A 24898-nucleotide genomic window follows, 5' to 3' on the forward strand; every position below is an offset into this window, starting at 1 on the left:
ACAGCACCAGCCCTGGAGTCAGGAATACCTGAGTTCAAATCTGGCTTCAGACACTTAATAATTACCTAGCTGTGTGGCCTTGGGCAAGCCACTTAACCCTACTGCCTTGCAAAAAAAAAATCACCTATTTGCTTGCAACTCCTTTAATTTTCAGATGAGGCAAGTGTGTCTGTGACCAGCCCTAAATCATCTATCTAATTAATGACAAACCCTAGGATTTGATCTCCTTTCTTAATTTCTAGTCCAAGGTTTTCCTACTCCAAGAAGTTGCTTGTAAATTAAAAAATAATGGAGTTCATATTAAAGACATTATAGAATTTGCACCCACAGCCTCAGCATGAAGGAGAAAATACCAATTTAAAATTTTTTCCCCTATCAATTTTTCAAGTCCAGATTTAGCTGAGAATGGGCTTAATAACTTCCTACTTTTTTTTGTTGTTGTTTAGTCAACAAACTATATCTAGCAAAAGCACCCACAAAGTACTTTTGTACAATTGATTGCTGAGTCATTACTACCCATGTGCAATTATATATTTACCTGGTTAGATCCAAGTGGATCACATAATCGACTCACTTGATGTTTTTTGACAGATATTTTTCATGAGTACTGTTCCAGAAAGGGGCATTCATGGAGAGTGATCTTAATAGGAAGATCAATATGAAAGACCAATAGTTGTAATAATGGCAGTAGGGACAGATGGATAAGAGAGAGCAAATTGTACAATCTTAGAGGGGGGTGGTTTGCTAATGATAATAGTAATAAATAGATGAAGCATGTAAACCTATTTCAACTAATACAGAAAGAAATTTCTCCTTTATTAACTTATTTCTATAGCATTTTCTGCTAAACTGATATACATGTCTTCTTAATCATATATCATTCCTTGACCAGAAGGGGTCACTAAAAGACTTCCTTTCTCCTTCCCCTCCTCCTGCCTCTTAGGGCTTTTGAAATAACTTAACTGTTTGCTTAACACTATGATGCAACTAGAAAAGTTCGTCAGACTTTTTTTTTTCAACAATTTTAAAATGTTATAATGCATCTTGGGGATAAGATTATGTATTCCCTAATTTTCTACTTTTCTTTCTCCAGAAAATGGGGAAGGTGGGCTGAGGAATGGAAAAAGAGATAGTTAATAAAGTAATTGTCAATGTAGGAGTGTGTTGGGCTTTAGAATAGGAGGAGGTAGTATTTAAGATCTTTGTCTTTTGATACCCTATGTCCAAAGTACAAGCAGGACCATTATTACATATTTATGTATCTATATGCAAGTATATGTATACATGCATGTATATGTATATATACATATAGGTATACATGTAAAACATGTCTACATATGTATATAAGCATATATATGTGTAGATACACACACACACACACACACACACACATATATATATATATATATATATATATAGTAAGTAACATATTTGGGCAAATAGAGTTTTGGGTTTTAAAATTTTCAAAATCCTTCATAATGTCTGATGAAATTTAAAAATGCTGCCTTGATATCTTAGAATTGATGTGTTTTCTCTTAGGTTGGCACTATTGAAGAAAAGTGGAGAAGAAGACTGGAAAATCCGACTTAGCAAAAAGCAGGACTATAACAAAGTGGGTGTCCCTGACCGGAGCACACGGCTACAAGAGACTGAACAGTCGTTCAAGAAGAAGGTAAGTTGCCCATGTTAGGAAAGGCATTCTGCTTCTGACTGTGCTTGGAAATGCAGTAAGCAGACGAGCACGCTAATCTCACTAATTGCCTCTTTGGGAAGCATTCACATCATCTTGGCTTTGGGGCTCCACATGGAAAAGCACAAGTTTGTCACTGGCTGCCAACAATAGCTATTTTTGACTAAATTAGAAAGATAGCCTCATTAGTTTTGATGTTTGGCATCTGTTTGATAAAAAGTTAGCTTTGGAATTTCAAGAAATTATTTATAAGGAAAATTATTAGTGAGTCATTGTGTGCAAGTTTTACCTAAGGTGTGGACTTGGAATTCTTCTACTGTTAGTTTGAAGCTTGCAAGATAAGAAAGTTGTCATTAGGAAGTTCCTAGCTCAGTCTTTTTCTAAATTAGTTATATGTCCTCCTTTGTACTGAGGTTTGTCAACCAAAAAACTTTGTGAAATGTCTATAGTGATTTTAAAGTTAATCAGTACATGGGTGCCCACATCAAAAAATATTTTAGAGACAACCTTTTTAAGATGTTGTCCAAGTACAACAAGCCAACCCAGAGTTGGCCATTCATGGAGTCAAATAAACCGGAATATAAGTCCTACATTTTTGTATTTTACTCAGTAATTAATCACAATTCCTTAGGACTTATTTCATAGTTTTTTCCCAGGCTGTTTATAGTGCAGTATTGTTAATTAGCTTGATCAACTATATGACCTCTCCAGTCTATGTTCTGAGGGAATTCTTGAAGACTATAAAGTCAATGGAGGCATTTCCCTGCCTGCTTAAATCAGACTTATCATTCACTTGTGCTCTTTAATATTTCTTATTATTCTTCTGAACTGAAGAGTGATTTGGTCTGCTACAATTATTTGAAATGTTATGAAAGAGAAAATACATTTCACCTGAGGATTCACCAAGTCTTCAAAGTCAAAAGAACACAGATGTGCTTCCAATTCCAATAATAACTTTCCTGGTTTCTTCTAGCTCTTAAAAAAAAAGCTTATTTAATGAAAGGATAGGTGTGACAGTCTGTCCTATTCTGCATCAGGAAAGTTCCAAGAGAAAAAAGTTGCCAGGAGATTCAATTGCCAAGATTTTCTATGTCTTCCTTAGTGAATTGGGAAGGCAATGCTTGACTAGTATACAGGAGCAAAGATAATGACTACAGCACCTGCATCTGAGCAGTTAGATAATCTAGTAGCTATAATGATGAACCTGGGTTCAAATCCTTCCTCAGACAAATTACTAACTGTGAGCTATTGTTAATGTTTAGATACTTTCAGGCATATCTGACTCTTCCTGACCCCTTTTAGGAAATTTCTTGCAAGATACTGGAATGGTTGTCATTTCCTTTTCCAGTTCATTTTACAGATAAGGAAATTGAAGCAAACAAAGACCAAGTGACTTGCCCAGGGTCACAAAGCTAGTAAATGTTAACTAGGGCAATAGGTCATAGACCCTGGACACATCACTGATCTCCCCCCCATCTACAAAAGAGGAATAATAATAGTACCCAGGTCACCAAGACTGTTGTTACCAAATAAGATGACATATAAGCACTTTACTAATCTTATAGTGTTCTAAAATGCTAGCTATTATTTTGGGGTTAACTCAGTAATTCTCCAACAGAACTGGCATCCCTCTGATAAAAGGCCAGCTTTGGCAATTCAATAAATTATTTGTAGAGAAAAGTGTTACTGAGTCATTATCTGCAAGTTTTACCTAAGGCATGAACTTTTTTTTGAGAGTTAGCAAATGTAGAGTTCTCCAGATTGGCAGGTTCCACACTCCCCCTGCCCCTAGGGAAAGAAATTTACGGCTTTTGAGTTGAATTGCCCCATTCCCAAGGTGCTTCCTTTGAAGCTATCTTTCCATCTGTCTTTTCAACGCTTTGATATTTCAAGGTACTGACTTCATTGACGTTCTTCCCCACTGATGCAGCTCTGATGAGGCTCAGTTATGTAGTAGATGATAGTCATGCTACCTGTTGCCAAGCTACCATGCCTGACCAGCCTGATAGCACCCCATTAACTTAAAGAATTCAGGACTCAGGGCAGCTAGGTGATGCAGTGGATAGAGCACTGGCCCTGGAGTCAGGATGATCTGAGTTCAAATGTGGCCTCAGACACTTAATAATTACCTAGCTGTGTGGCCTTGGGCAAGCCACTTAATCCCATTACCTTGCAAAAAAAAAATTATAACTTAAAAAAAAAATTCAGGGCTCACTGCCACCCCACCAGGAGTAGAAGTTTAGTGACTGAACTCTAATAAAAGTATAATTGTTGGCAACATGCTCAGTCCATTCATCATAAGATGTCAAATGCACAAGACAGTGCTGTACCCTCCCATGAGTGATGGAATGTGTGGTACTACCTTCCCATAAGCCTGTTGCAGTTCTTTAGAGAAAGACAAGTGACAGTGAACTACCACATCTTTGAAGAGGCCAGAGGCCCTGGGTTCCTATCCTGCCTGTGCCAGGTGCTATCTATGTAGTTGGAGCAGACCCTTCACCTTTTTTGGCCTCAGTTTCCATATCTATAAAATGAAGTGGTTGGCCAACATGATCTCTGGGGTCCTTTTCAGCTCTAAGTCTATATTTCTGCAATTCTATGGCCTTAAAACATCTATAGAAGAGACCCCAACCAGTAATTAGTTGCAAATAAAAAGTATCTCAGCAAATGAATGATCCTAAAGGAAATTGAGAATGGGGTGAGGTGACTTAAGGACACATTGATTGGGAATGGATCAAGGTGACTCCAGGAGAAGAGCTAAGATTTCTAGGTAGATGGAAGGAATCAGGTTATGTGGGGGAGGGGTGAGAGCCCAGAGATGAGTAAACCCAAACAAGATAGCCAGACTAAATACCCATGAGGGTAATAATGTCTGTCTTAACTCTGTGGCAGTGGCTAACACACCATTCCTACAACTCATCTGAGACCTCATTCACGTGAGCCCAACTCCTTAGTCCTATGCTACTTTGAAGTTAAAATAGGCTGAGCTATTTTGGTCAGTTGTAAGGGCTATTGGAAGCTGTTAGGTTCTTATGAGGACAAGGAGGTAACTAATGGCACCAGCCTGAGCATTGGCTTCCTCCCTTGCTGCCAGACAGACACAGTATACTTAGAAGTACCTGAGGAAATGTAGAGGTGGAGAGATGCTTAAATTTTGACTTTTCCCAGAAATCCCCAAAGGAGAAACATCTAAGAAATAGTTATCATCCCATGCTGAAACATTTCCAAGCTCCAAAAGGAATGATATTTGTGACATATGACCCTTCCAAGGAAGAATGTTAGGCATTGCCGCTATCTCTATGTGAGCTACACTTGTCGATGGATGGCGAGCTGTTCCCTGGGACAGGTGCTGGCTGTGTCACATTGCTTTCCAGAACAGATAGTCTGGCTTCCCAGTTGAGGGATTAAGAGTTGAGTTGTCATCTGATCCACAATTTCCAAACTTTATGTTACTGCCTCATGCCTTCCCTCAGGTTTTCACTTTAGTAAACAGGTTAAGCTGCAGAGGTGACTATGAGTGAAGAGAAAATTCCAAAATTCAGGTCACAGTACTTGGAGAGCCCACATAGTCTCCAGGGGCTGTTGGAGCTTCCTATTTAGGAACCTGTGACCTGGGTAATGATCTGAAAACATACTCTGAAAAGGAAGAAATCATGAAACCTTTGTCAGTAGATGTGCTCCTTCTGTACATCAGGTGGTACAGTACTGAATAAAGGCTGGTTGACTGATTATACAAGTCACTGAGGAGGTAAAGGAAAAAGGAAAAATAAAAGTCTATCCAATACCAGCAGCCCACGTAAATTATCATAACTAGCATCCGCCAAACTGATTGATGTGGGATAATTCCGATTTGGACTGTTATCCTATCCTTCCATTACTAACCCCATCACCAGGGCTTAAATTGTAACTTCTTTGATGTAGGATTAGAGGAAAGGTCATTTCATTACAAGTTGTTACTTTCAGGTAGGAGACTACTCCACTCCAATCACAAATCCCAACATAAATAGATAGATGAAGGAGTTATTTGAAAGTCCTATCATTAATTATTATGAACCAATGCCATCATAGCTGGCTGAATAAATCTTGGGGGGAAAAAGCATTTATTAGCACCATTACTTCTCAAACCTACTTCTTTCTGTTGGTATAGATGAGGCCAAGTCTTTGAAGTCTGAACATGTCTTATTTACCAACTGAATTTCTTTATACTTTGCATCTAAAGATCATCTAACACCTGAAAGGAAGAAAACTCCCATGGGAAATTGGCCAGATTTCAGAATGAAGAAGGAGGGGACATTATAGATCCTGCAGCTAATTTGGGGATTTGCTTAAGCATCATTAAAAAAAAGAAAGAAAGAAAAGGAATGAACGAATGAATCCTGGCAAAGGAGTTAATCCACATCCAAATAAAATGTATCCCTTTGACCAGCTTCACACTTTCACTCCAGTAGATGATAAAGAGAAAACTTCTGTGGACAATGAGTACATTTTTTGGAACCAACATTAGATTTTTCATTCAAGTATTAAGTGATCTATCACTTTAAAGAGAATGTGTAATATGATGGTAAATGCTTTTCCAATTTCATTTTTTAAATGTAGCATTGAGGATTTGGGGTTTACAGATATTACTGATCATTTGTCCAGCTGTCTGATGGCATTCCCTTGGAATAATACTTTGGGCTTATTTCTTTTTTCCTTTTACTGTTTAAGGTTATATCAAAAGTTAAAAGCTTTATCATCATTATTTTTATTTAGTTATCAAAAACTGACGCTGTCGAGTCTATCCATTTGCCTTGGTGCATGAGCTCTGGCCACTAGGATTTCCTTCAGAATGGTCAGTGAGGCAGATCAGAAATGAAAGGAAGTCTGAAACCAACAACTTCCCAGCTGTCTGCCTATGGCTACAGAATCTGCTGCTTCCTTTAACCACATGCCAGTCTTTAAGTTCCTCTCCTGGTGTTTGCTTATTCTGCGTGAAAGCATGAGTTGGTTTGCTTTCATGCATATTGAGCATATCGAGTGACTCACATTCTTTCTAGTTAAGACGGTCACCAAATGCATCAGCCCTTAACAGGGTCTGCCATTAAAACCTGAACCTACTTAGGAGTCCCAGATTAGCGTCTGATCACCAGCTGTGCAGCCATGCCATTAGGAGAGTGAATCAAGCTGAGTACCATGACATTCCCACAGCACGCTCCTCTAAATTCAAGGACAGGACGGCCCATCTGTTGGCTTCATGCTGAGATTGCCCACTGGCCCTGAGATTCCAAATTGTTCTAAGGGGGATGCATGTAAGATCACATAGAGCAATGGGGGGAGGAGATAGGAGTGAGGTATAAAGGAGGGAAGAAAGTAGAGGGAGGGAGAGAGAGAGAGAAAATAGAGAAAGAGTGGAGGAGAGAGAAGACAGGGGGAAAAATAGAGAAAAGACAGTGAGAAGAGTGAGAGACACATGGGGGTAGAGAGGGAGAGAGAGAGAAGCGGGAGAGATGAAAGAAGTCTCAGGAGAGAGGGAAGAGAAGAGAATGGGAAAGAGGAGAGACATAAAGGGAGGAGGAAAGAAGAGTGGGTGGTTGACCTCTAATTAAACTGGAGTTAGAGTACTCTTGGGAGACTAGTCTTTGCAAATCTTTGTTCCACACATCCTGCTGTGGGTTTGCATGTGCACATTGCTAATTGACCCCAGCCACTGATGATTTGAAGAGAATGAATGCAATGCTCTGACTGGACTATTCTTTTCCAACACTCTGCAATGTTTCCCATTTGTTTTAACCTATAGGAAGAAGGAGGATTTACAGATGATAATGCCATTTCTAATCTGCTTTGGGTAAGCCTAACTCTAACAGAGGTGTTAATCGTAGGCTTCAGCAAAGAGTTCCACATTTCCCCCTTTCACATCCTATGCATTAGTTTTTCCCCTTTCCAATATTTTCCTGTTGGATGGTGAGATGCTTAAAGGAGAGCTGCTTCCCTGGTAAGATGGAAGGAGTATTAATTAATTCTGGACTTTGATGATCTGGGTTCAGATCCCTCTTCCAATGTAACCATTGGCAAATCACAAGACCTCCCTCATCTTCAGATTCCTGAATGAGAAGGTTAGTTCACATGGCTATTGAGGTGCCTCCTCACCCTAGAATTGTGATTCTAAGTTAGATGCTCTCTTTTTCTAAAGAGAAAAATTGATTATCTTTAGAGGAAGATCATTGCTTCAGTAATGCCAAGAAGATGGTGGTACTTTTAACATCTTAAACAGTTCAATGCTGGTCATTTTTTACCATCTCTACCACCTGTCTTTATATTTTAATTGCAATATTAGTGACCTTAATTCACTTAATCACTATTCTCAGGAGAATTTGCACTGCTTGTATGGAATTATTTTTGTGGTTTTCCATTTTTTCTTTTCCTCTTCCAAAAGAAGACCTCTTTCTTAGAAAGAGGACAGGAATTGCAATGAGTAAATTAACTCCCTGTTAGAAAACTACTGATTTTCTTCCTTGCCTCTTTTCTCTTTTCACCTCTAATCCTCTTGCTTTGCTCTATAGGAACCTGTATATGCTTCTACTTATACTCCTGCTATGCCTGCTGTCCATAAATACCAGTCTTTTGTACCCATTAATCAGGTGAGGAAAAACTGACACACACTCAACATACCTCATTGCAATTTCTGACCAGTAAGAAAGCACTTTTTCTCTCACTTGGAGAACTGATTTTCCTTTGTTTTGTTCTTTCTTATCCTCTATGCTACAGTTATTTCAGGTGAGATTCCTGCCAGATGAATTCTTATTTCTAGAACTTTGAACAAGATGATAATATAACTTGCATGAACTGAACTTCTATCAAGGTTTTTTTCCATTTCAATCACTAGGCTTCATAGGTTAAATAAAATCCAGTGCAGCCCAACAAATAGGGCTTGTCATTCTTCATTGCAGCAATGGAAGAAAAAACAGGTTATTAAGAACAAATTCATTCCTATAAAATGCTTTATTTGGGGGGGGGTCCAAAAAAGAGTTTCAATTAACCGAAAATTCTGTCCTAAAATTAGAAATTATAGAACTTAAGGATGCATGCTAAAGAGTTTTAAAGGATAACTCTGTGACACATAGATTTGGAGCTATTTCCTCTTTAGAAAGTTTTCTTACATGAGTTTTGAAAGGTAATTTAGTGAGCCATTTCCTCCCCTGATTTTTTTTTGCCTTTGTTTTTTTTGTTTCCATTCTATTGAAGTCAGTAGAAATGAAGGACTCAGAACTCCTGATCTCTGAGGAATGTCATGTTTGAAAGATGGAAGATAAAGTCATAATAAAGTTTGAATATCAAAATGGCAAATGAAATTTAAAAAAAGCTCAAGTAAACCAACTTTACAAAACTGTCTTAAAAATCAATTTCCAATGACTTTTATTCCTATTTGAATGTGTCAAGAATTTCAAAACAAAATTTTCCCAATAAAGAATTTCACTTTTTCCTTAATAATTTCCCCAAATAATTATTATATTAGCAATAATTATTATTATATGTTTTAAGTTTTACAGAACACTTTATTTAATGTTATCTTAAAGAAACCTATTTGATGACACTACCATCATTCAGAATCTGAAAGAAAATACACTGTTTCTAGTGTATATAGTGGTAAATAAGAGCATTCTAAAGGATATTCCATCCTTGCTATCTGCATCCCAAGATGTTCATGAACTCTCTCCCACCCCCATATTTGTTTTTGTTTATACTGTAGCATATACCTATATAACATACACAAATTATGTTTTCAGTTTCAACACAGTGTCCATAGGGTCCACCTATTGCAACATTCGGTTGTATTCATTAACTGTAAACTTGAAAGAAGGCAGTAGGTGGATGTGGAATTTTTTGGATCTTGGGTTCAAGTACTACCTCAAGTACCAGCTTATTTGTTCCCCAGGAAATCCCTGCTAAGTCTATAAATTGCATAGCAATTACAAATATGCATTGGTAGGAGTGTCTTCACAGGAAAGGCCCTACACCAATGCATTCATAGTTCTGAAATAAAAAAAAGTAACTCATTTGGTATATTTTAAAGTATTTTGGGGAAACTATGATAACTTTTTCATATCCCTATAAGAATTTAGTAGCATTTTTAGAAGTATTAAGACCTGTAACTTATTCCAGGAAAGCAATTTACCTAATTTAATTCATTATACATATACAACCTATATCACATTACTGGATGTTAAGGAGGGGGAGGGGGAGAGAGTAGAGGGAGGGAGAAAAATCTTACCAAAAAATGAATGTTGAAAACTATCTTTGCCTGTAGTTATAAAAAAAAAAAATAATTTAAAAAAAGTCATTTGTTAAATAACCACCCACTATTACAGTTCTTGGCACTGTGCTCAGCTTGGAAAGCAAAGACAAAAACAAGAGAGTTCTTACCCTCAAGTATCTTACATTCTACTAGAAGAATGTTTGAAATGTTGACCTAGTGGATAGTGAAATTCCTTCCACATGGATGAAATACATCACCAACCCTGGTCAAAAATAGTGTAGCAAAATTATAATGAGCAGCATCAGGAATACATAATGGATAGATAATTGATTTTGAAGTTAGGAAGATCTGGGTTCAGGTCAAATCAAACTAGCTTTGTGACCATGGGTAAATAAATCACTTAGTGTATGATGGCTCCCAGAAGTTCTCCAACATCTGCAGGATCATTTCAGTTCTGAGGGCATTTTCTTATTAGAAACTCTTCATATGGGGGCAGCTAGGTGGTGCAGTGGCCCTGGCCCTGGAGCACTGGCCCTGGAGTCAATAGTACCTGAGTTCAAATCCAGCCTCAGACACTTAATAATTACCTAGCTGTGTGGCCTTGGGCAAGCCACTTAAGCCCATTTGCCTTGCGAAAACCTAAAACAAAAACAAAACAGAAACTCTTCACATGGATGAAATTATCAGTCTTGGTGGAAAGCAGAAAGCAAAATAATGAACAGAGAACCTTAGAATGTCCCAGAAGCTTTAAGTTCAACTGTTCATTTGGAGGAGGAAAACACTTTTTCCTCCTTAAATTGGATCAGACTAGCTGCCAGACTTGATGGCTTCTAAAATTTCTGGATTCTCTTTTATAGTCAAGATACTTGAGCATCATCTCATGTTACTCCTTGACCTACATATTTTCAGATGTGGTTGTGTCCATGCAGAAGAGATCTGTGTGGAAATCTGCTCCAGAAAGGGACCTTTGTGCTTCCATAGATGTCGTTTTTCTTAGTCATTAACCACAACACCATCCTCCTTAGGTTTTGGGAGACATGGTACTCTTCAGATAGCAGAAAGAATAAACATTTGGACATTTTGAAGTGAACTTCAGATGTTAACAGGATTATGTAATGCTAAGTCCAGTTTTTCCTGGATTTAAGTAGAATCCTGAAAAGTCAGTAAGAAAAGACTTTTTTTTTAAAACAATACAGTTGTGAATGTATGTTTCATGGTCAAGCAAACTGCACATCCCAGTATCATCACCTAAAATCATTTTTATGCATTGTGTCTAGAGTATCTCATGTTTCAGAATATGTAGATCCTGGTTAGTTTTGAAATGAAAGGGTTGCAATGAGTAGCAGGGCAAAATTTGGACTTTGTCAGAATTACTGAGATTCTTCTAGTCTGCAAAGAACATCTAGTTGATATATCACCTTATATTTATCTAGATGCAGTGGCCCAAATGAGAATGGTAGAAGGAAACTGCAAAAGGCAGATTTCTAGGGTGGAAGACTTGGGATGATCCAAATTCTTGACCTTAGATGGACCTTGCCTAGGCAGTCCTTTTCCTGTAGATTCAGGAAAAAAAGGCAGACAATGCCTTTTCCTTTTTTCAAAAAATTTCTGCCCCACCTCAGAGTCTACTCTTTTGTGTTTCATGAAACACACATCCAGAAATTTCAGTTCCATTTCCTGTTTGGCTAATTTGGGGAAATTAGCTTGACTCAATAGGGCGGTATATTAGGAAGGAAAGGAACGGCAGGTATCCCAATAGTCACTGAATTTCCCCCTCTTTCCCATTGTGTGACTCCATGACATTTTAATCATTTAACTCAGTGCTGAGTATTACTTTCAGATTTGCTGTCATCCAGAGAAAAATAACACAGGAAGAGAGTAAAGAATCGAGACCATTTTCACAATGGCTGAAAGAAAAGGCAAGCCAGAATAGAAACAAAACAACTACAAAACCAAAAATAATAGCTAGTATTTATATACTGTGTTATGGTTATTATTTCATTTGATCCTCCCAATAACCCTGGGAGATAGAGATAGGGACTGTCATCATCACCACCATTTACAGACGAACCAACTAAGATTAAAGGAGGGGAAGGGACTTGCCCAAGATCACATAGCTAGTAAGTGCCAGAGACAGGATTTGAACTTAGCTCTTGATGGCTTTTAAGTTCAACACTCTTATCTCCTGGAGAACTCCTTACTGGGAAGTCCATCTGAGAAGCAGTGAGCCCAGGAAGATATATGGGCACAATAAAATAATCTGGGCTCAATTGGGGATGGGCAGACCTAGATTTTGTTCAGTTGTGTCTGACTCTCTGTGACCCTGTGGACCATATTGTTCATTTTGGACAGATAGTGGAATAGTTGGTCTTTTCCTTCCTTCCCCAGTGGATTATGGCAGAGGTTCAGTAACTTATCCAGGGTTACAAAGCTAATAAATAAGTGTCTGAGATCACATTTGAACTCAGATCTTCCTGACTCCAGAATGGTGCTTTAAAGATCCAGACTTAGGTTTATCTAAAATTCATCTAAATATGAGTGGCTTTGCTTTAGAGTTTTGGGGTTTTCAGCTTCCTCTATCTTATTAACTCCATCTCTACTAAGTCTCCACATCTCATTTTGCCCCAATACCATTTCTGCCAAATCAGCTTTCCACCAAAATGACAAAGATCATTTGTGAACAGTCTCCCTGGGCCACCTTTTTTGCTTACCCATGTATATTCCACTCCCTTTTGAAAGGCATAGAAACAAAAAGAGGACTCACTCCATACTGCAATCAACTTGGTACCCTAACTTGCTTCTCTCTGTGATCACTGGAAATGAAGGAGAGAGGGTCATGAACTGAATATCCCAACCCTGCCCTGATATCTCCCACTTCTCAAGCCCTTTAATATCCCTTTAATACCTGTTCTTTGTTCTCTTTACCAATCCTTAAGACTTCCTTTCTCTATTCCTTTTTTCCTCCACTCTGCACTCCTAATCCCAGAGTCCCTTACCCTTTTTCTTTGTCCTAGAGCCCTCATATCTTTTCTTCTTCTAAACTGCTTGAGTCCTCTAGTCTCTATGTCCCTTGCCCGGGCCATAAAACTATATGATTCTGAAGTCAGAGAGTCCTTGTTCTTGCTACTGGAACTACGTAAAAACTGGTGGAAGAAAATGAGCTTTTTTCCTTATATATGTTGTATAAATAAGTTTTTGTGGGCTGCTCAAGGAGCCTAACCACTATGTGATGGGTTTTTAAATATGAAAAAAATGTTAAACTAGTTCAAAACCACTGAGGTACAAAATCTAATACAAAATTTTGCAAAACAACTCATCTACAAAATCTTAAAATACAAAATTTTGTAACTCAGAGACTGCTGATGCTTTGAATTCTTTCTAAGGAATGCCAGAGATTCAGTATGACAGTCAAGTTGCCTTCAAAACCAGGAAAACCTGGGTTCACAAATCACTTAATCTTTAATTGCTCTAGGCAGATATCTTTGAACTTGCAGAGAAGGTACCAACTGCATTGTTAGGAGGAATTGAGTCACTTATGAGTTCTCTAAATTAATGGAATCATAGATTTAATCATTAATGGAATCATAGATTTAATCCTATCCAGTCCCTGTCTTCTACAACTAGTAAACTGATACCAATTCAGTTATAGGATGATAAAAAACAAACCAAAAAAATATTGTTGAGTGCTAAACCAACAAAATTAATAAGAGTAACAAAGAATCATGAATTCAGTTCTATGATAACCTTGTTGATGTTCAAACCAGCCTTATATCAAGAGTAAGAGACAACCAATGGACAGCCCACATAACATCAAGAGATTCTGAGGATGGCCTCTTATATGGTGAATGAGATCTGGGTGATCTTCTTCATGAGATAGAATATCTTCCACAATGAAATTGCAAATCTATTATGTTACAGAATTTAATGAAATTACAAGAAAGCTATAAGAAGCAGAACAAAGGTTTACTTTAATACTGTACCTTTGCCAGTGGTCTAGTTCTATAACCTGAACCCCAAATCAGTTGACTGCCCTATGATGGGAAAGATTTAAGGGAGATAACCTATTGGTTAGCATTGGGACTAATTTTTCTACCCTCTCCTCCTTTTCCCCCTTCTAACTCTTAAGCAGAGGATGACAGAAAGTCATGAAAGTCAAATGACAATTGAAGAGAGGAAGCATCTTATTACTGTAAGAGAAGAAGCCTGGAAGACCAGAGGAAAAGGAGCAGCCAATGATTCCACCCAATTTACCGTTGCTGGCAGGATGGTAAAGAAAGGTTAGTGAGGAAGGAAGCCCCTTGTTCAAATAACCCCCCCCTTTCCCACCCCATATCTAAAAGTATCTAATTAATTAACTTTGTAATCAATACAGGAAAAGAAATTTAGGCCCTCAAAATAAAAAATAAAAAAACTCAGCCATTTAGAAACTGCTATATTTTACAATTTCAGATTTGTCCAAGATCTTTGCCATGGCCCATCACTGTTTGTGAATTATTTGAAATCCTTTTTCAGATTTGGTGAGTTATCCATCAGAATTTGTGATCAGCTTCTCTGGGCTGTAATGACAGGACAGAAAACTTCTCATCTTCAGTATTTACTGCCACCTTTCTCTTTCTTCTGAAGGTCACTGAAGCACCCAAGTCAAAATGTTCAGATATGGGAAAAACTATTTAGAGAACTAAGAGTTTTTATGATATGTGAGGGAAATAAATATGAAATGTGGTTAGAAAAATAGGTTACAAGGTAAAGCCTTTTGGATTTTATTTGGTAAAAGATGGAGGAGCACTTGGGGGGTGGAGTTTGGTTGAATTTTTTAGGAGACGTAATGTGATCAGGACTTTATATTGGGGAATTAATCTAACAACAGTTTGTAGGATGAATTAGAAGAAGAGAGATTTCATGGATATAGATCAGTTTTAGCAATTCTTGCAAAATTCTGGGTTAGAGCAAATAAGGTAATATAAAGCAATTAATTAGCCTAATTCCTCCCCTCACCCCCTTCTCTAGAACTATTGTGGCAGCAGGTTGGAAATTAGGACTCAAAATGTCCTGTCCAATAAGTATTGATTAAGCGCTTATGATGCAGGATCTTATGATGCTAAGACTATAGTTAATAAGAAGAAAAATCATTTTGCCCTCAAAAGAACTTATTTGAAGAGATTTTCTAAAGTTGGTTTAGTGACTGATTAGCCAAATTGGGAAGCATCAGCAGAGGACAAGATGATTCTTCAAAGATGATTGAAGTCTGAGCCTGGATGGTTTGTAACATAGATGATACTATTATCAAAAACTGAAAAAATTAAAAGGAATGCTGTGGTTTGTAAAGAAGATATTTAAATCAGTTCTCTACATGTTGAGTTTGAGGCTCTCCAGGTAAGAAGAGATCCAATAAGTACTTAGAAGTGTAAGTCCTTGGCTCAATATATGAAGTTGATGTTTATAGGATAGATAGATAGATAGACAGACAGGCATGTATATGTTTGTATAATTTGCATAGAGTTGGTAGATGAAGCCATTGAAGTAGATGGAATTGCCAAAGACAAGTATGTCGTGATGGAGGTCAACTTTAGCCACATTTAGGGGTCCTAACAAGGAAATGGAATAGCAAAGAACACAAAGAAGGAACAGTTAAAAGAGGAGATCCAGGAGAGTCCTTTGTCATGGGTATTTAGAAGGTGTGTTCAAAGAAGCAGAAGTCAAGAAGCAATTTCACTGGAATATCAAGGAATTGATATTGCAAAAGGTTGATGCTAAGATGGTACTGAGGAAGTAGTAGTAATGAATTTAGTCACCTTTTAGTTAGCATTGAGAGGAGAAAAAATGCTCAGTAGCTTAAGAAAGTGCTCAAGTTAAGACAAAATTACTCATGTTAGGAGAAACCTGAGCATATTTGTGGATGGAGAGGAGAGAACTAGTGAATAGGGAGATATTGACTTTGGATTGCTAATAAAGCAATTCTCATGGGAGCTGAAAGGAATGGATTGGGAACAAGTGAAAAGAGGACATTTTTGACTAGGAGAAGAGCTATCCCTTCCTATAAGACATACAGATGGATACTATAATAGGAAGTACTTAAAGTATGGAGGAGGGAAAGATTTGAAATATGAAAGTCATGGCCTCTATTCATTTAATACCTACTCTGAACAATAAAGTATCAGAAGTCCTAGAAAACACAGAAATAAGACACTTAAGATGCTTACACTATAGTAAAGGTGGGTCACGTGTGAATCATCTCTGATTTCATCAACATTTCTTAGTAAAATGGGAAGCAAGGTCTTTATACAGAATAGATGAGGGAGAGGATATATACCAGATTTTGTAAGACAAAGAAAATTTAAAAAGACAAAATATGTGAAAATGCTATGAGTTAGAGATTTTGTGTGTGTGTGTGTGTGTGTGTGTGTGTGTGTGTGTGTGTGTGTGTTAGTGGGTGCTGTTGTTCTCATAAACAAAAATCCTACAATTTTAATCTATCCCTTGACCCATAACTGCAAAATCCTCATCTCCAACTGGGAAGGCAGGCTACGACCAGCATCTGGTGGATTTTAATTCTGCTGTCCTAAGAACTGGACAGTAGGGGGAGGTAGATCAGCAGGCTAGGATGCCTTCTCCCATACTGTACAAATTCAAAATGTATAGATTTCTCTAGCTGCTTTGGAAATTTGCTTTTCTATTCAACTCTCTTCATTAATTTTCAAAGCTAATGATCTCTGAGTTAATTAATGTTTTTTGATTGTCTTCTAAACTTCCTCATAGGGCTTAGAGAGTTACTGCAAGATACAGCAAGTCTAGAGTGCTAAAGACCTCTGGCCTTTTGCATCCTTTTAGAAAGCTGATTTTGTTTCCTAAACTAAAATACTTTGCACTTCTTGGAACCTGAGGAAGTTTTGTTTTGTTTTTGAATTTTCATTGTATTCACCAGAATAATATTTTTGCATGTTGTTAAGTGCTTTCGTGAGAGAGAGCACAAAAAACCTTTAATGTTGTAGAACACAATCTCAGGATTGTGAGGGAGGGAAAAGATGATGGTAGATTAACTTCAGTAAAGATGTAGCAATCATTTGAGGCACTCCTAAAAGTGAGTGCCAATTATGAAATATAAACAGTTCTACCTTTGCAAATGAGCTCTTATGCTATAGCCCTTTATTTAAATTATGTTTAGTTTGATTTTGAATCTTCATCAACCTTCTTGATACTTTTGAAAGCTTGTTCCCCATAAGTGGGCTATTGACTTCTCTTATTGACACATCTTCCTCTATCTGTTGTTACTTCTCTGCTAAGGAGAAGCCACTTCTATTTGGAGTCATAGATTTAGAGATTAAATTAGCAATCATTGAATCTAACCCCACTTATTCTCATCATTTAGTGATATACCCAAGCTAACTCAGGGAGTAGGTGCCAGAGCCAGGAGGCAAACATAGGTTCCCCGCCTCCAAACCCATTTTCATTACACCACACCACACTGCTGATTTTTATGTTTATCATTTAGTTTAGGCAGCCATGTAGACAAGAAGACCTAACTCCCTATCCAATGTCAGGTCATTGGACCACTAACCTATGTAAGTGTCTAAGAATCAAGCTGACACTTAAAATAAATCTTGCTTGTCCTCCAGGTTTGGCATCACCCACTGCCATCACACCAGTAAGTTCCCCCTTCAGCAATCGAATGAAGGGTACCACACCAATCTCCAAACCTCTTGAAGGTAAGAAACCAAAATTCATTTTTTTTTTAGTGATAACACCAGTCAGTGAATATTTTCTCACCTATGCCTTCTTTATTTCTCAGATATAGAAGCCAAACCCGATATGCACTTAGAGTCTGACCTGAAGCTTGATAGGCTTGAATCATTTCTGGGGAGACTAAATAACAAAGGTAAAGAGCAGAGCTGGGGGAGGGGGGGCTTTGCTCATGTTCCCATCCCTCTCCCCAACTGAGGTTTCAGAGGTGCACACAAACTTTGCATATCTCTCCTGGAGCTTAAGCCCCCACTCTTCTAATTCAGCTAGTTGTTCTCTCCCACTGAGACTTTTCCTACTTCCCCATCTTCCTTGGGTCCTTCCCTGAAACTCTCCACCCTCCCCCTTTCTAACATTGCATCAAGACAAATCCAGTATTTCACAAAAGTATAATGTGAGAGTAGAGCAAAGGTCCTTCATATCCCTTTTCTAGTGTCCTGGACCCCCTGAATCCTTACTCACTATCAGATTTGTAAAAGCAAACAATAAATGTAGTAGGTGACAAAGGAAACCATTGTTTTGAAATACAGTTATCAGAAATTATTTTTTTAAAAATTTATGGACTCTAGGTTAGGAGTCTTTGGTTTAGTGGGTGAAGATTGAAGAAAACAAAAGAAAGTAGATTGAAAAAACCCACAATCTACTACCTTCTCTGTATTTTATAAGTGTTATAGAATCTAGTGCTTAACCATTAGATTTGTTCTGAAAGCCTTGGATCATCTTTAATCTGGGATCTTAGCCGAGTCAGGGAGTGAAAAGGAAATACATATTAGGTGATTCATAGCCACACTCAACAGCAGTTTTATCACAGAACCTCTGCTTAACCAGGAAAGGCATGAAGTGGCAGTCCGTTGGTGGAGTAGATAGAATGTTGTCAGAAAGTTTAGATTTGACTTCAGTCACTTATTACCTGTGTCACCCTGGATAAGTCATTTAACCTCTGCCTTCCTCAGTGCCTTCATCCCTAAAATGGGGGGTAAAGAAAGAATCTTCCTCCTAGGATTGTTGTGAGGATCATATGAGAGAATCATTTCAAAGTACTTGGCACAGTGTAGATGCTAATTGTTGTCATAATCCATCTTTGAATCTGGCATTTTTTTCTTTACTTTAGTGGGGGGGAAGTCTTTAAGTCAACAATATGTTGGGGGAATTTTTTTTTACTCTTTATAAACTAATTTCACTCTTTCTCTTATAGTTGGTGGCATGCAAGAAACCATTCTCACTGTTACTGGAAAAACTGTGAAAGAGGTGATGAAACTGGATGACTATGAGACATTTTCCAAATTTTACCGCAGTGTGGATTCTGTGCCTCTAGGAACAGTGGAATTGGATGAGGATTTTGATGCAATTTTTGATCCTTATGCTCCCAAGTGAGTTTCATTCTCTCCATCTCTTCTTTTTTCTTCCTGCCCCTTCTACTTTTTCCTCAAATGAAAATTTCTAAATAAACACCTCAGAAAATACTTTTATAAGTGGAATAGAACCTCATAATAACACTGCTTGCCATTTCTTTAAGTATGATAATAGTATGGCCTTTAAGAAAGCATTATGTAATCTAACTTAGGACAGTCAGGGAGAATAGTTCCATTTCTTAGTACCAGGAAACAGAATTTTTTTTTCCTGATGTAATTCCAATAGTTATGGAATCTTGTTGTTGCTATTTGTTTTTCTAAAAATGTCTTCAGGAGTTATATTGAATTCTGGGATTTCATAACTGATGGGAACGCCTAGTATAGAAATTTCCTCCACTGATACAGATCAGTGACTTGCTTATTACTTAAAGCTTCATAGACAGAGATGTTGGGATTTTCTCAGAGTCACACAGTCAATATGTGTTAGAGGCGGGTTATGAACCAAGGATTTCCTGACCCTAGTCCTTTACCCACTAGGCTTTGGATTCATTATAGTTCTAGATGGGGAGAGAAAAAATGGATTTTATGAATCCAGATCTAAATTAAATAACCAGAACACCTTTAAAGAATGTTAATCCTTATCCAGTTATGAGCTAGAATCTTCTAGATCTAAAATAAATCTATCAGAATCTAGACCATTACTGCAAGAAGTTATGTAATTCCAAAGGAATAGAAGGTTATCATCCCAAGTTGTTCAACAGCAGTATGGCTGCTTTATGAAGTTGCATTTTCCCTTTCGCCATGGTATTCAAGGAGAATCTGAATGACTGTCTCTCAAATTTGGTAGGGAAGAATTTCCTGCGTTCCGTCATAGCTTAGACTTAAAATAAGTCTCCTTCTAATGCTGTGATTCTACTATTCCATGGGATAGTTCTAGGGCATGGGTGCCCAAACTCTTAACTCTTCTGGGTCACAGTATTCAATAAAAACTTATCAAGGGCCACATGTCAAATTTAATATTTATATATATATGACTATAATGTAAGCATATTACCAATGAGTATAATAATAAAATGTAATGAAGTATAATAATAAATGAGTATAATAATTAAGACATTTACTTTTTAATCAAAAATAAGAACATGCCATTTTTAATATGAACACTGAGCCTGCTTTTTTGATACTATCCATGTCCCATTTGGATAGAGGTTGTAGCAATGCAAAAAATATTTTCAAGTTGCTTGTCTGAATTTTTTGTGTTCTATTTTTACTTTTTGTATACTTCATACAATATACTCCCCCAAAGGGAAGTAATCAACAGGTCATGTTCATGAAATGATGGATATATTTCTTTTGGCAGGTACAACTTATAAAAGTCCAATAAAGACACTTGAATAAATGTTTTTGGTTGCATATCTGATTGCAGTTCTATACATTCTATTTGCATGTTTGCAGGCAATGTGTTAATACAACTGAGAATGGAGTGGTAAATGTACTGAAATGGTGTTTTCTAAAATTTTGAAATCTATTCTTAAAACTCTGAGACAACACAGCAATTAGTGCTATATACAACAAAGTTTTCTGTTGCAATTACAATGAGTTGTATAACATTAAAGATCCCAATTTACACACATATCTTTTGTCAAAAAATGTCAAAATCTTTGATGGCCTATGAGATCACACAATGTTAATTACGTGAAAAACTCAAGTTGTGTTATTTAAGGATTAAGCTGGTCTGTGATGTTGCAGTGTTGGTGCATGTGCCCACCTATTCCTTAATTTTCTGGTTACATGATGTGGGACCACATGAGACCCATGGGCCAATGGTTGGACAAACCTGCTCTAGTATAAGAGTAGATTTTTAGGAATTATAAAAGAATGGCAAGAAGTGAAAGGATAAAAACACTGACACTTATAGAGCCAGTAACCCTCAATAGAATATTTTCCTGATTAAAAATGGAGGTCAGTGGGAGCCTACAACTAAAATATATCAATCTCCTTTGCTTCTTAGGCTGACTTCTTCTGTAGCAGAGCACAAACGTGCTGTTAGACCTATGCGCAGAGTTCAGTCTTCAAGAAATCCCTTGAAAATGTTGGCAGCAAGAGAAGACATTCTTCAAGAATATACTGAACAGAGATTAAATGTTGCTTTCATGGAGTCAAAGCGAATGAAAGTTGAAAAAAGTAAGTAGCTATTTATATTTGTTTAATTCGATTCAATTCAACAATAATTCATTAAATATCTAGAATGTGTAAGGCACATGTTAGCTGTTAGAATTACAGAATTGGAAAAAATGGTACAGTCTATACATGTAGTTTAATATGTATTAATCTAATAGGAGAGGATGTGAGAAGTCTACAAATCCATGTGGTATAAAGTAAAATGCAATAGGAGAAAAAGATGGCAGATGAAGTAAAATGAGAAATTCAAGACTGAAGAGAGCAGATTGCTGCCCCCCCCCCTTTTGAGTTCACTTTGAGGATTTTATTAAGGAGGTCATTGACTGAGTTGAGCTATAAAAAGGGAGGGATTTCAGCAACTATAGATTAAGGAGTTTTTTTCAAAATACAGTGGGTGGCATAGGATGAAAATTAAGAGTAACTAGGCAGTAGTACAGTTTGACTATAATGTAGAATAAATGGAGGAAGAAAAGTAGTAAAAGAGAATCCTGAAAGGTAGATTGGAGCTATGTAGTAGAGGTCTCTGAATACTCTGGTCAGGAATAGGCAGTGGGGGAGCCAAAGGTTTTTCAATGGAAAATGATATTAGGAAAAAGACTTTGGCAATAGTGCAGATTATGGACTTGGAGATAGGATTGGCTAAAGATAAGAAGAAGCCAGGCAGGAGTCTTTTATGATATTGTAATGAAAAAAGGTTTAGGTTCAGACTATGGTGCTTGTAAGTATGATTAGAAAGGAAGGATAGAACAGAAAAAGCCAAAAGTGACAGAATTAATCAGAGAAATGTGATTGTTCAGTGTTAGATACCATCATGGAATGAAAGAGGATGATGGGAAAGAAAAAATGCTATTAAATATACAATAAGAGGCCAACATGTGAGAGTTGTTTAAATAAAATAGTGGATATGGAAGCAAAAAAGTGAAAAACATACTGCCAAAAAATAAGGAGAGGGAGAAATGGTGATAAATAAAGGAGATGAAATATTGAAAGGAAGAGAGTCATAGAAAAGACTAAAGGAGTTGGAATTGAAGATGTAAATGGAGAACTTTTAGCATGGAGGAAGACCTCTTGATTCTTTTGAGTGTAGAGTGGAGAAGACCAGAATACCTTTTCTGCTTCTTTTTTGAGAAATAGGTTATTATAGGCACCTCAGTTATTTTTTGTTTGTTTTTTGCAAGGCAATGGGGTTAAGTGGCTTGCCCAAGGCCACACAGCTAGGTAATTATTAAGTGTCTGAGGTCGGATTTAAACTCAGATACTCCTGACTCCAGGGCTGGTGCTCTATCCACTGTGCCACCTTAGCTACTCTTATACAATTATCATCTAGTGACCTCCTGAGCACACATGTATCTAATTATGTTTAAAGAATTACACTTAGACTTTTCTTAGCATTTCCCTGATTAATATTAGGAGTTTGCAATCATAAGTTCATATTAACTGATACTAGGGGAAGGATAAAACAGGTAAATTTGTCAAGGGCAGGGAAGGGGAATCAGTCTAGAACTTAGTTTGGCACAGAAAAATCACAATGCAGTATTCGAAGAGATTGTGTATTTGTGTGTAGGAAGATGTTTGTTTTTGGTCATTTAAATCTTTATTTTTTAGCTCAGTCAAGTCCCATATCTTATGCTAATCCACCACTTGATCTTAATCAGAGGAAATTAATTTGATCTTTGATGAGAAATTACCCAAAATGCCACCAAATTTTAGCATTGCTAAAAAAAAATTGCTAAAATTTGATGAGTTCCTTTTTTTCTGACTATGGAATGACTCAAATTTCTGAATTTGCACACTTCCCAAAACACCTTACATCAGTTCATGCTATTCAAAGACCCTCAATTTCTGAAGGAGCATGAGTGTTGTGATGACTTGCAATACGACTTGGTTTACTTTCTAATTTTGAATTAGTCAGATACTTGTTAAGGGCACTCTTGTCATTGCTCCGGGACTTGATAAGAAATAGTTTCTACTCATAAATAGTTTATATTCTGGGAGATAAAACAGGTAGGTATGAAAATACATTCTTTTCTTCTTCAAATCAATGCAAAAATAATTTTTATAAGAAGTATTTGACTTGTGGATTTAGGAAAAAAGACTTTCTAACTGTAGTGCTCAGGTAAAGTAAGACTTGAGCTAGTTCTTAAAGGGTAGAGAAAGTTTAGCTAGGTGGGGGGGGTGGAGTGGACATTCCAGAGAGAGAAGGAAGTGACCACATCCTGTCCTTTCTGCATTCTCAATGTAGGTATATTTTTCTGAAGCTCATGTAACTGATTTTATGAAGCTTTTCATAGAAGTCAACTGTTAAGTGAAAGAGCTGAGATTTCTCTTTAAACTGCATAGAAAGCCAATTTCAAAACTGCTTGTGCTATGAATTGTTTGCCAAGTAGTACTATATTCCCTCGATTTTAGACATGAATCCCAGGGAAGTATTTTTCTGAATTACACATCGGAAAAGTCATTCTCGCTAATGCTGAGTTGGGAAATCAAGGCGTTCTTGGCACCCATTCTGTTCTTTAAAAAAAAAAGATTAAAATAAGCTTTTGCTTTGTGATATCTGGCATGTAAATGTGCTGGTTTCCATTAGAAAACTCAGCATCTTATAAATTGAAATTTCGGGCCTGATTACAAAGGACCTCAAGAGGTAAATCTGTCTATCTTTTTGCCTCTGGGAAAGAGCACAAGTAAATGGTCCCATACAAATTGTTTTTCTTTTCCTATTAAAAAAGTCTTCCAGTGAAAAAGATTCCACAGCTTTCTTGTAGATGTTGTTCCAACATCTAAAAGCCATTAGCAATAGTTATGACAGCTTTCAGGGGAATTGGAGAAAATTGGTTTTAGCCCCTCTCCACTTTCTGTTGTAGTGATTGTCCAATAACATCACTCAATTTTGGCTGTATACAGTGAGGTGTGATGCTTGTCAACCAGCAGTATAGGCTTTCAAAGCCTTATTTAATTCTTAACTTAATAGATGAACATCAGAGTTGAGATCCCATCAAATGGAAATGGCAGTCTTTCAGAGACAACACTCAAAGAAAAAGGCAGTGACTGAAATGGGAACCATCTCTAAATGTTAACTTGATTTCAAAATATAAATGGTCCCCTCCCTAACTACCCACCACCAATCTTGTTTGACTTCATGCTTTTTAATGTTTTATCTTCAGTGTCTGCCAACTCAAATTTCTCAGAAGTGGCCCTCGCCGGTTTAGCCAGTAAAGAAAATTTTAGCAGTGTCAATCTACGGAGCGTCAATCTTACAGAACAGAACTCCAACAACAGCGCCGTACCCTACAAAAAATTGATGCTACTACAAATTAAAGGTATGTGGGTCTAGGTGAGCATGGAAAGACTTTATTAAGTCATTCTGTGGCAATACAAGTCTTTGCCTGCCTTCAAGAAGTTAACTTTACATCTGTGACAAAGCAGGAGCTATTATCCAGGTCAACAGGTATTGATTAAACTTTCATGGAAACTTGGTCATTGACTGGGTGCATCCCCTAATCAAATAATATTCTAGTATCTAGAGAAAGGCACAGCAAGGGTGCAGGAATATCAGTCACTATGGTAAAATGGCAGAAAAGAGAAAGGAAAGACTAAAGGGTTCCATTGTCAGTAGCAAAGGCAATGTTGGCAGTCACTGTGGAATCGGTGAATACCTTCAAATGTTTCTGTCAGAAGGATTGAAATAAGAAGTAGGAATATCATGGA

General features: G+C 37.2%; 1 protein-coding gene across 19 annotated transcripts in view; it reads left to right on the plus strand.

Moving 5' to 3' along the window:
- The window catches only part of SVIL (supervillin), a 179887-nt gene that overhangs the window by 120392 nt on the left and 34597 nt on the right, over positions 1-24898 (plus strand). For 9 of the 19 annotated variants that reach the window (XM_074193078.1, XM_074193066.1, XM_074193072.1 and 6 more), the window contains 9 exons: positions 1540-1672; positions 7467-7514; positions 8230-8307; positions 14050-14200; positions 17537-17626; positions 17710-17796; positions 18856-19030; positions 21024-21196; positions 24355-24510. In XM_074193078.1, the coding sequence (XP_074049179.1) occupies positions 1540-1672; positions 7467-7514; positions 8230-8307; positions 14050-14200; positions 17537-17626; positions 17710-17796; positions 18856-19030; positions 21024-21196; positions 24355-24510 (1091 nt within the window). The remainder of the gene's footprint in view (positions 1-1539; positions 1673-7466; positions 7515-8229; positions 8308-14049; positions 14201-17536; positions 17627-17709; positions 17797-18855; positions 19031-21023; positions 21197-24354; positions 24511-24898) is intronic. The other 10 variants (XM_074193075.1, XM_074193083.1, XM_074193084.1 and 7 more) reach the window with 6 other exon arrangements.

Source organism: Macrotis lagotis, chromosome 7 (assembly GCF_037893015.1).
Source record: "Macrotis lagotis isolate mMagLag1 chromosome 7, bilby.v1.9.chrom.fasta, whole genome shotgun sequence".
NCBI lineage: Eukaryota > Metazoa > Chordata > Mammalia > Peramelemorphia > Peramelidae > Macrotis > Macrotis lagotis.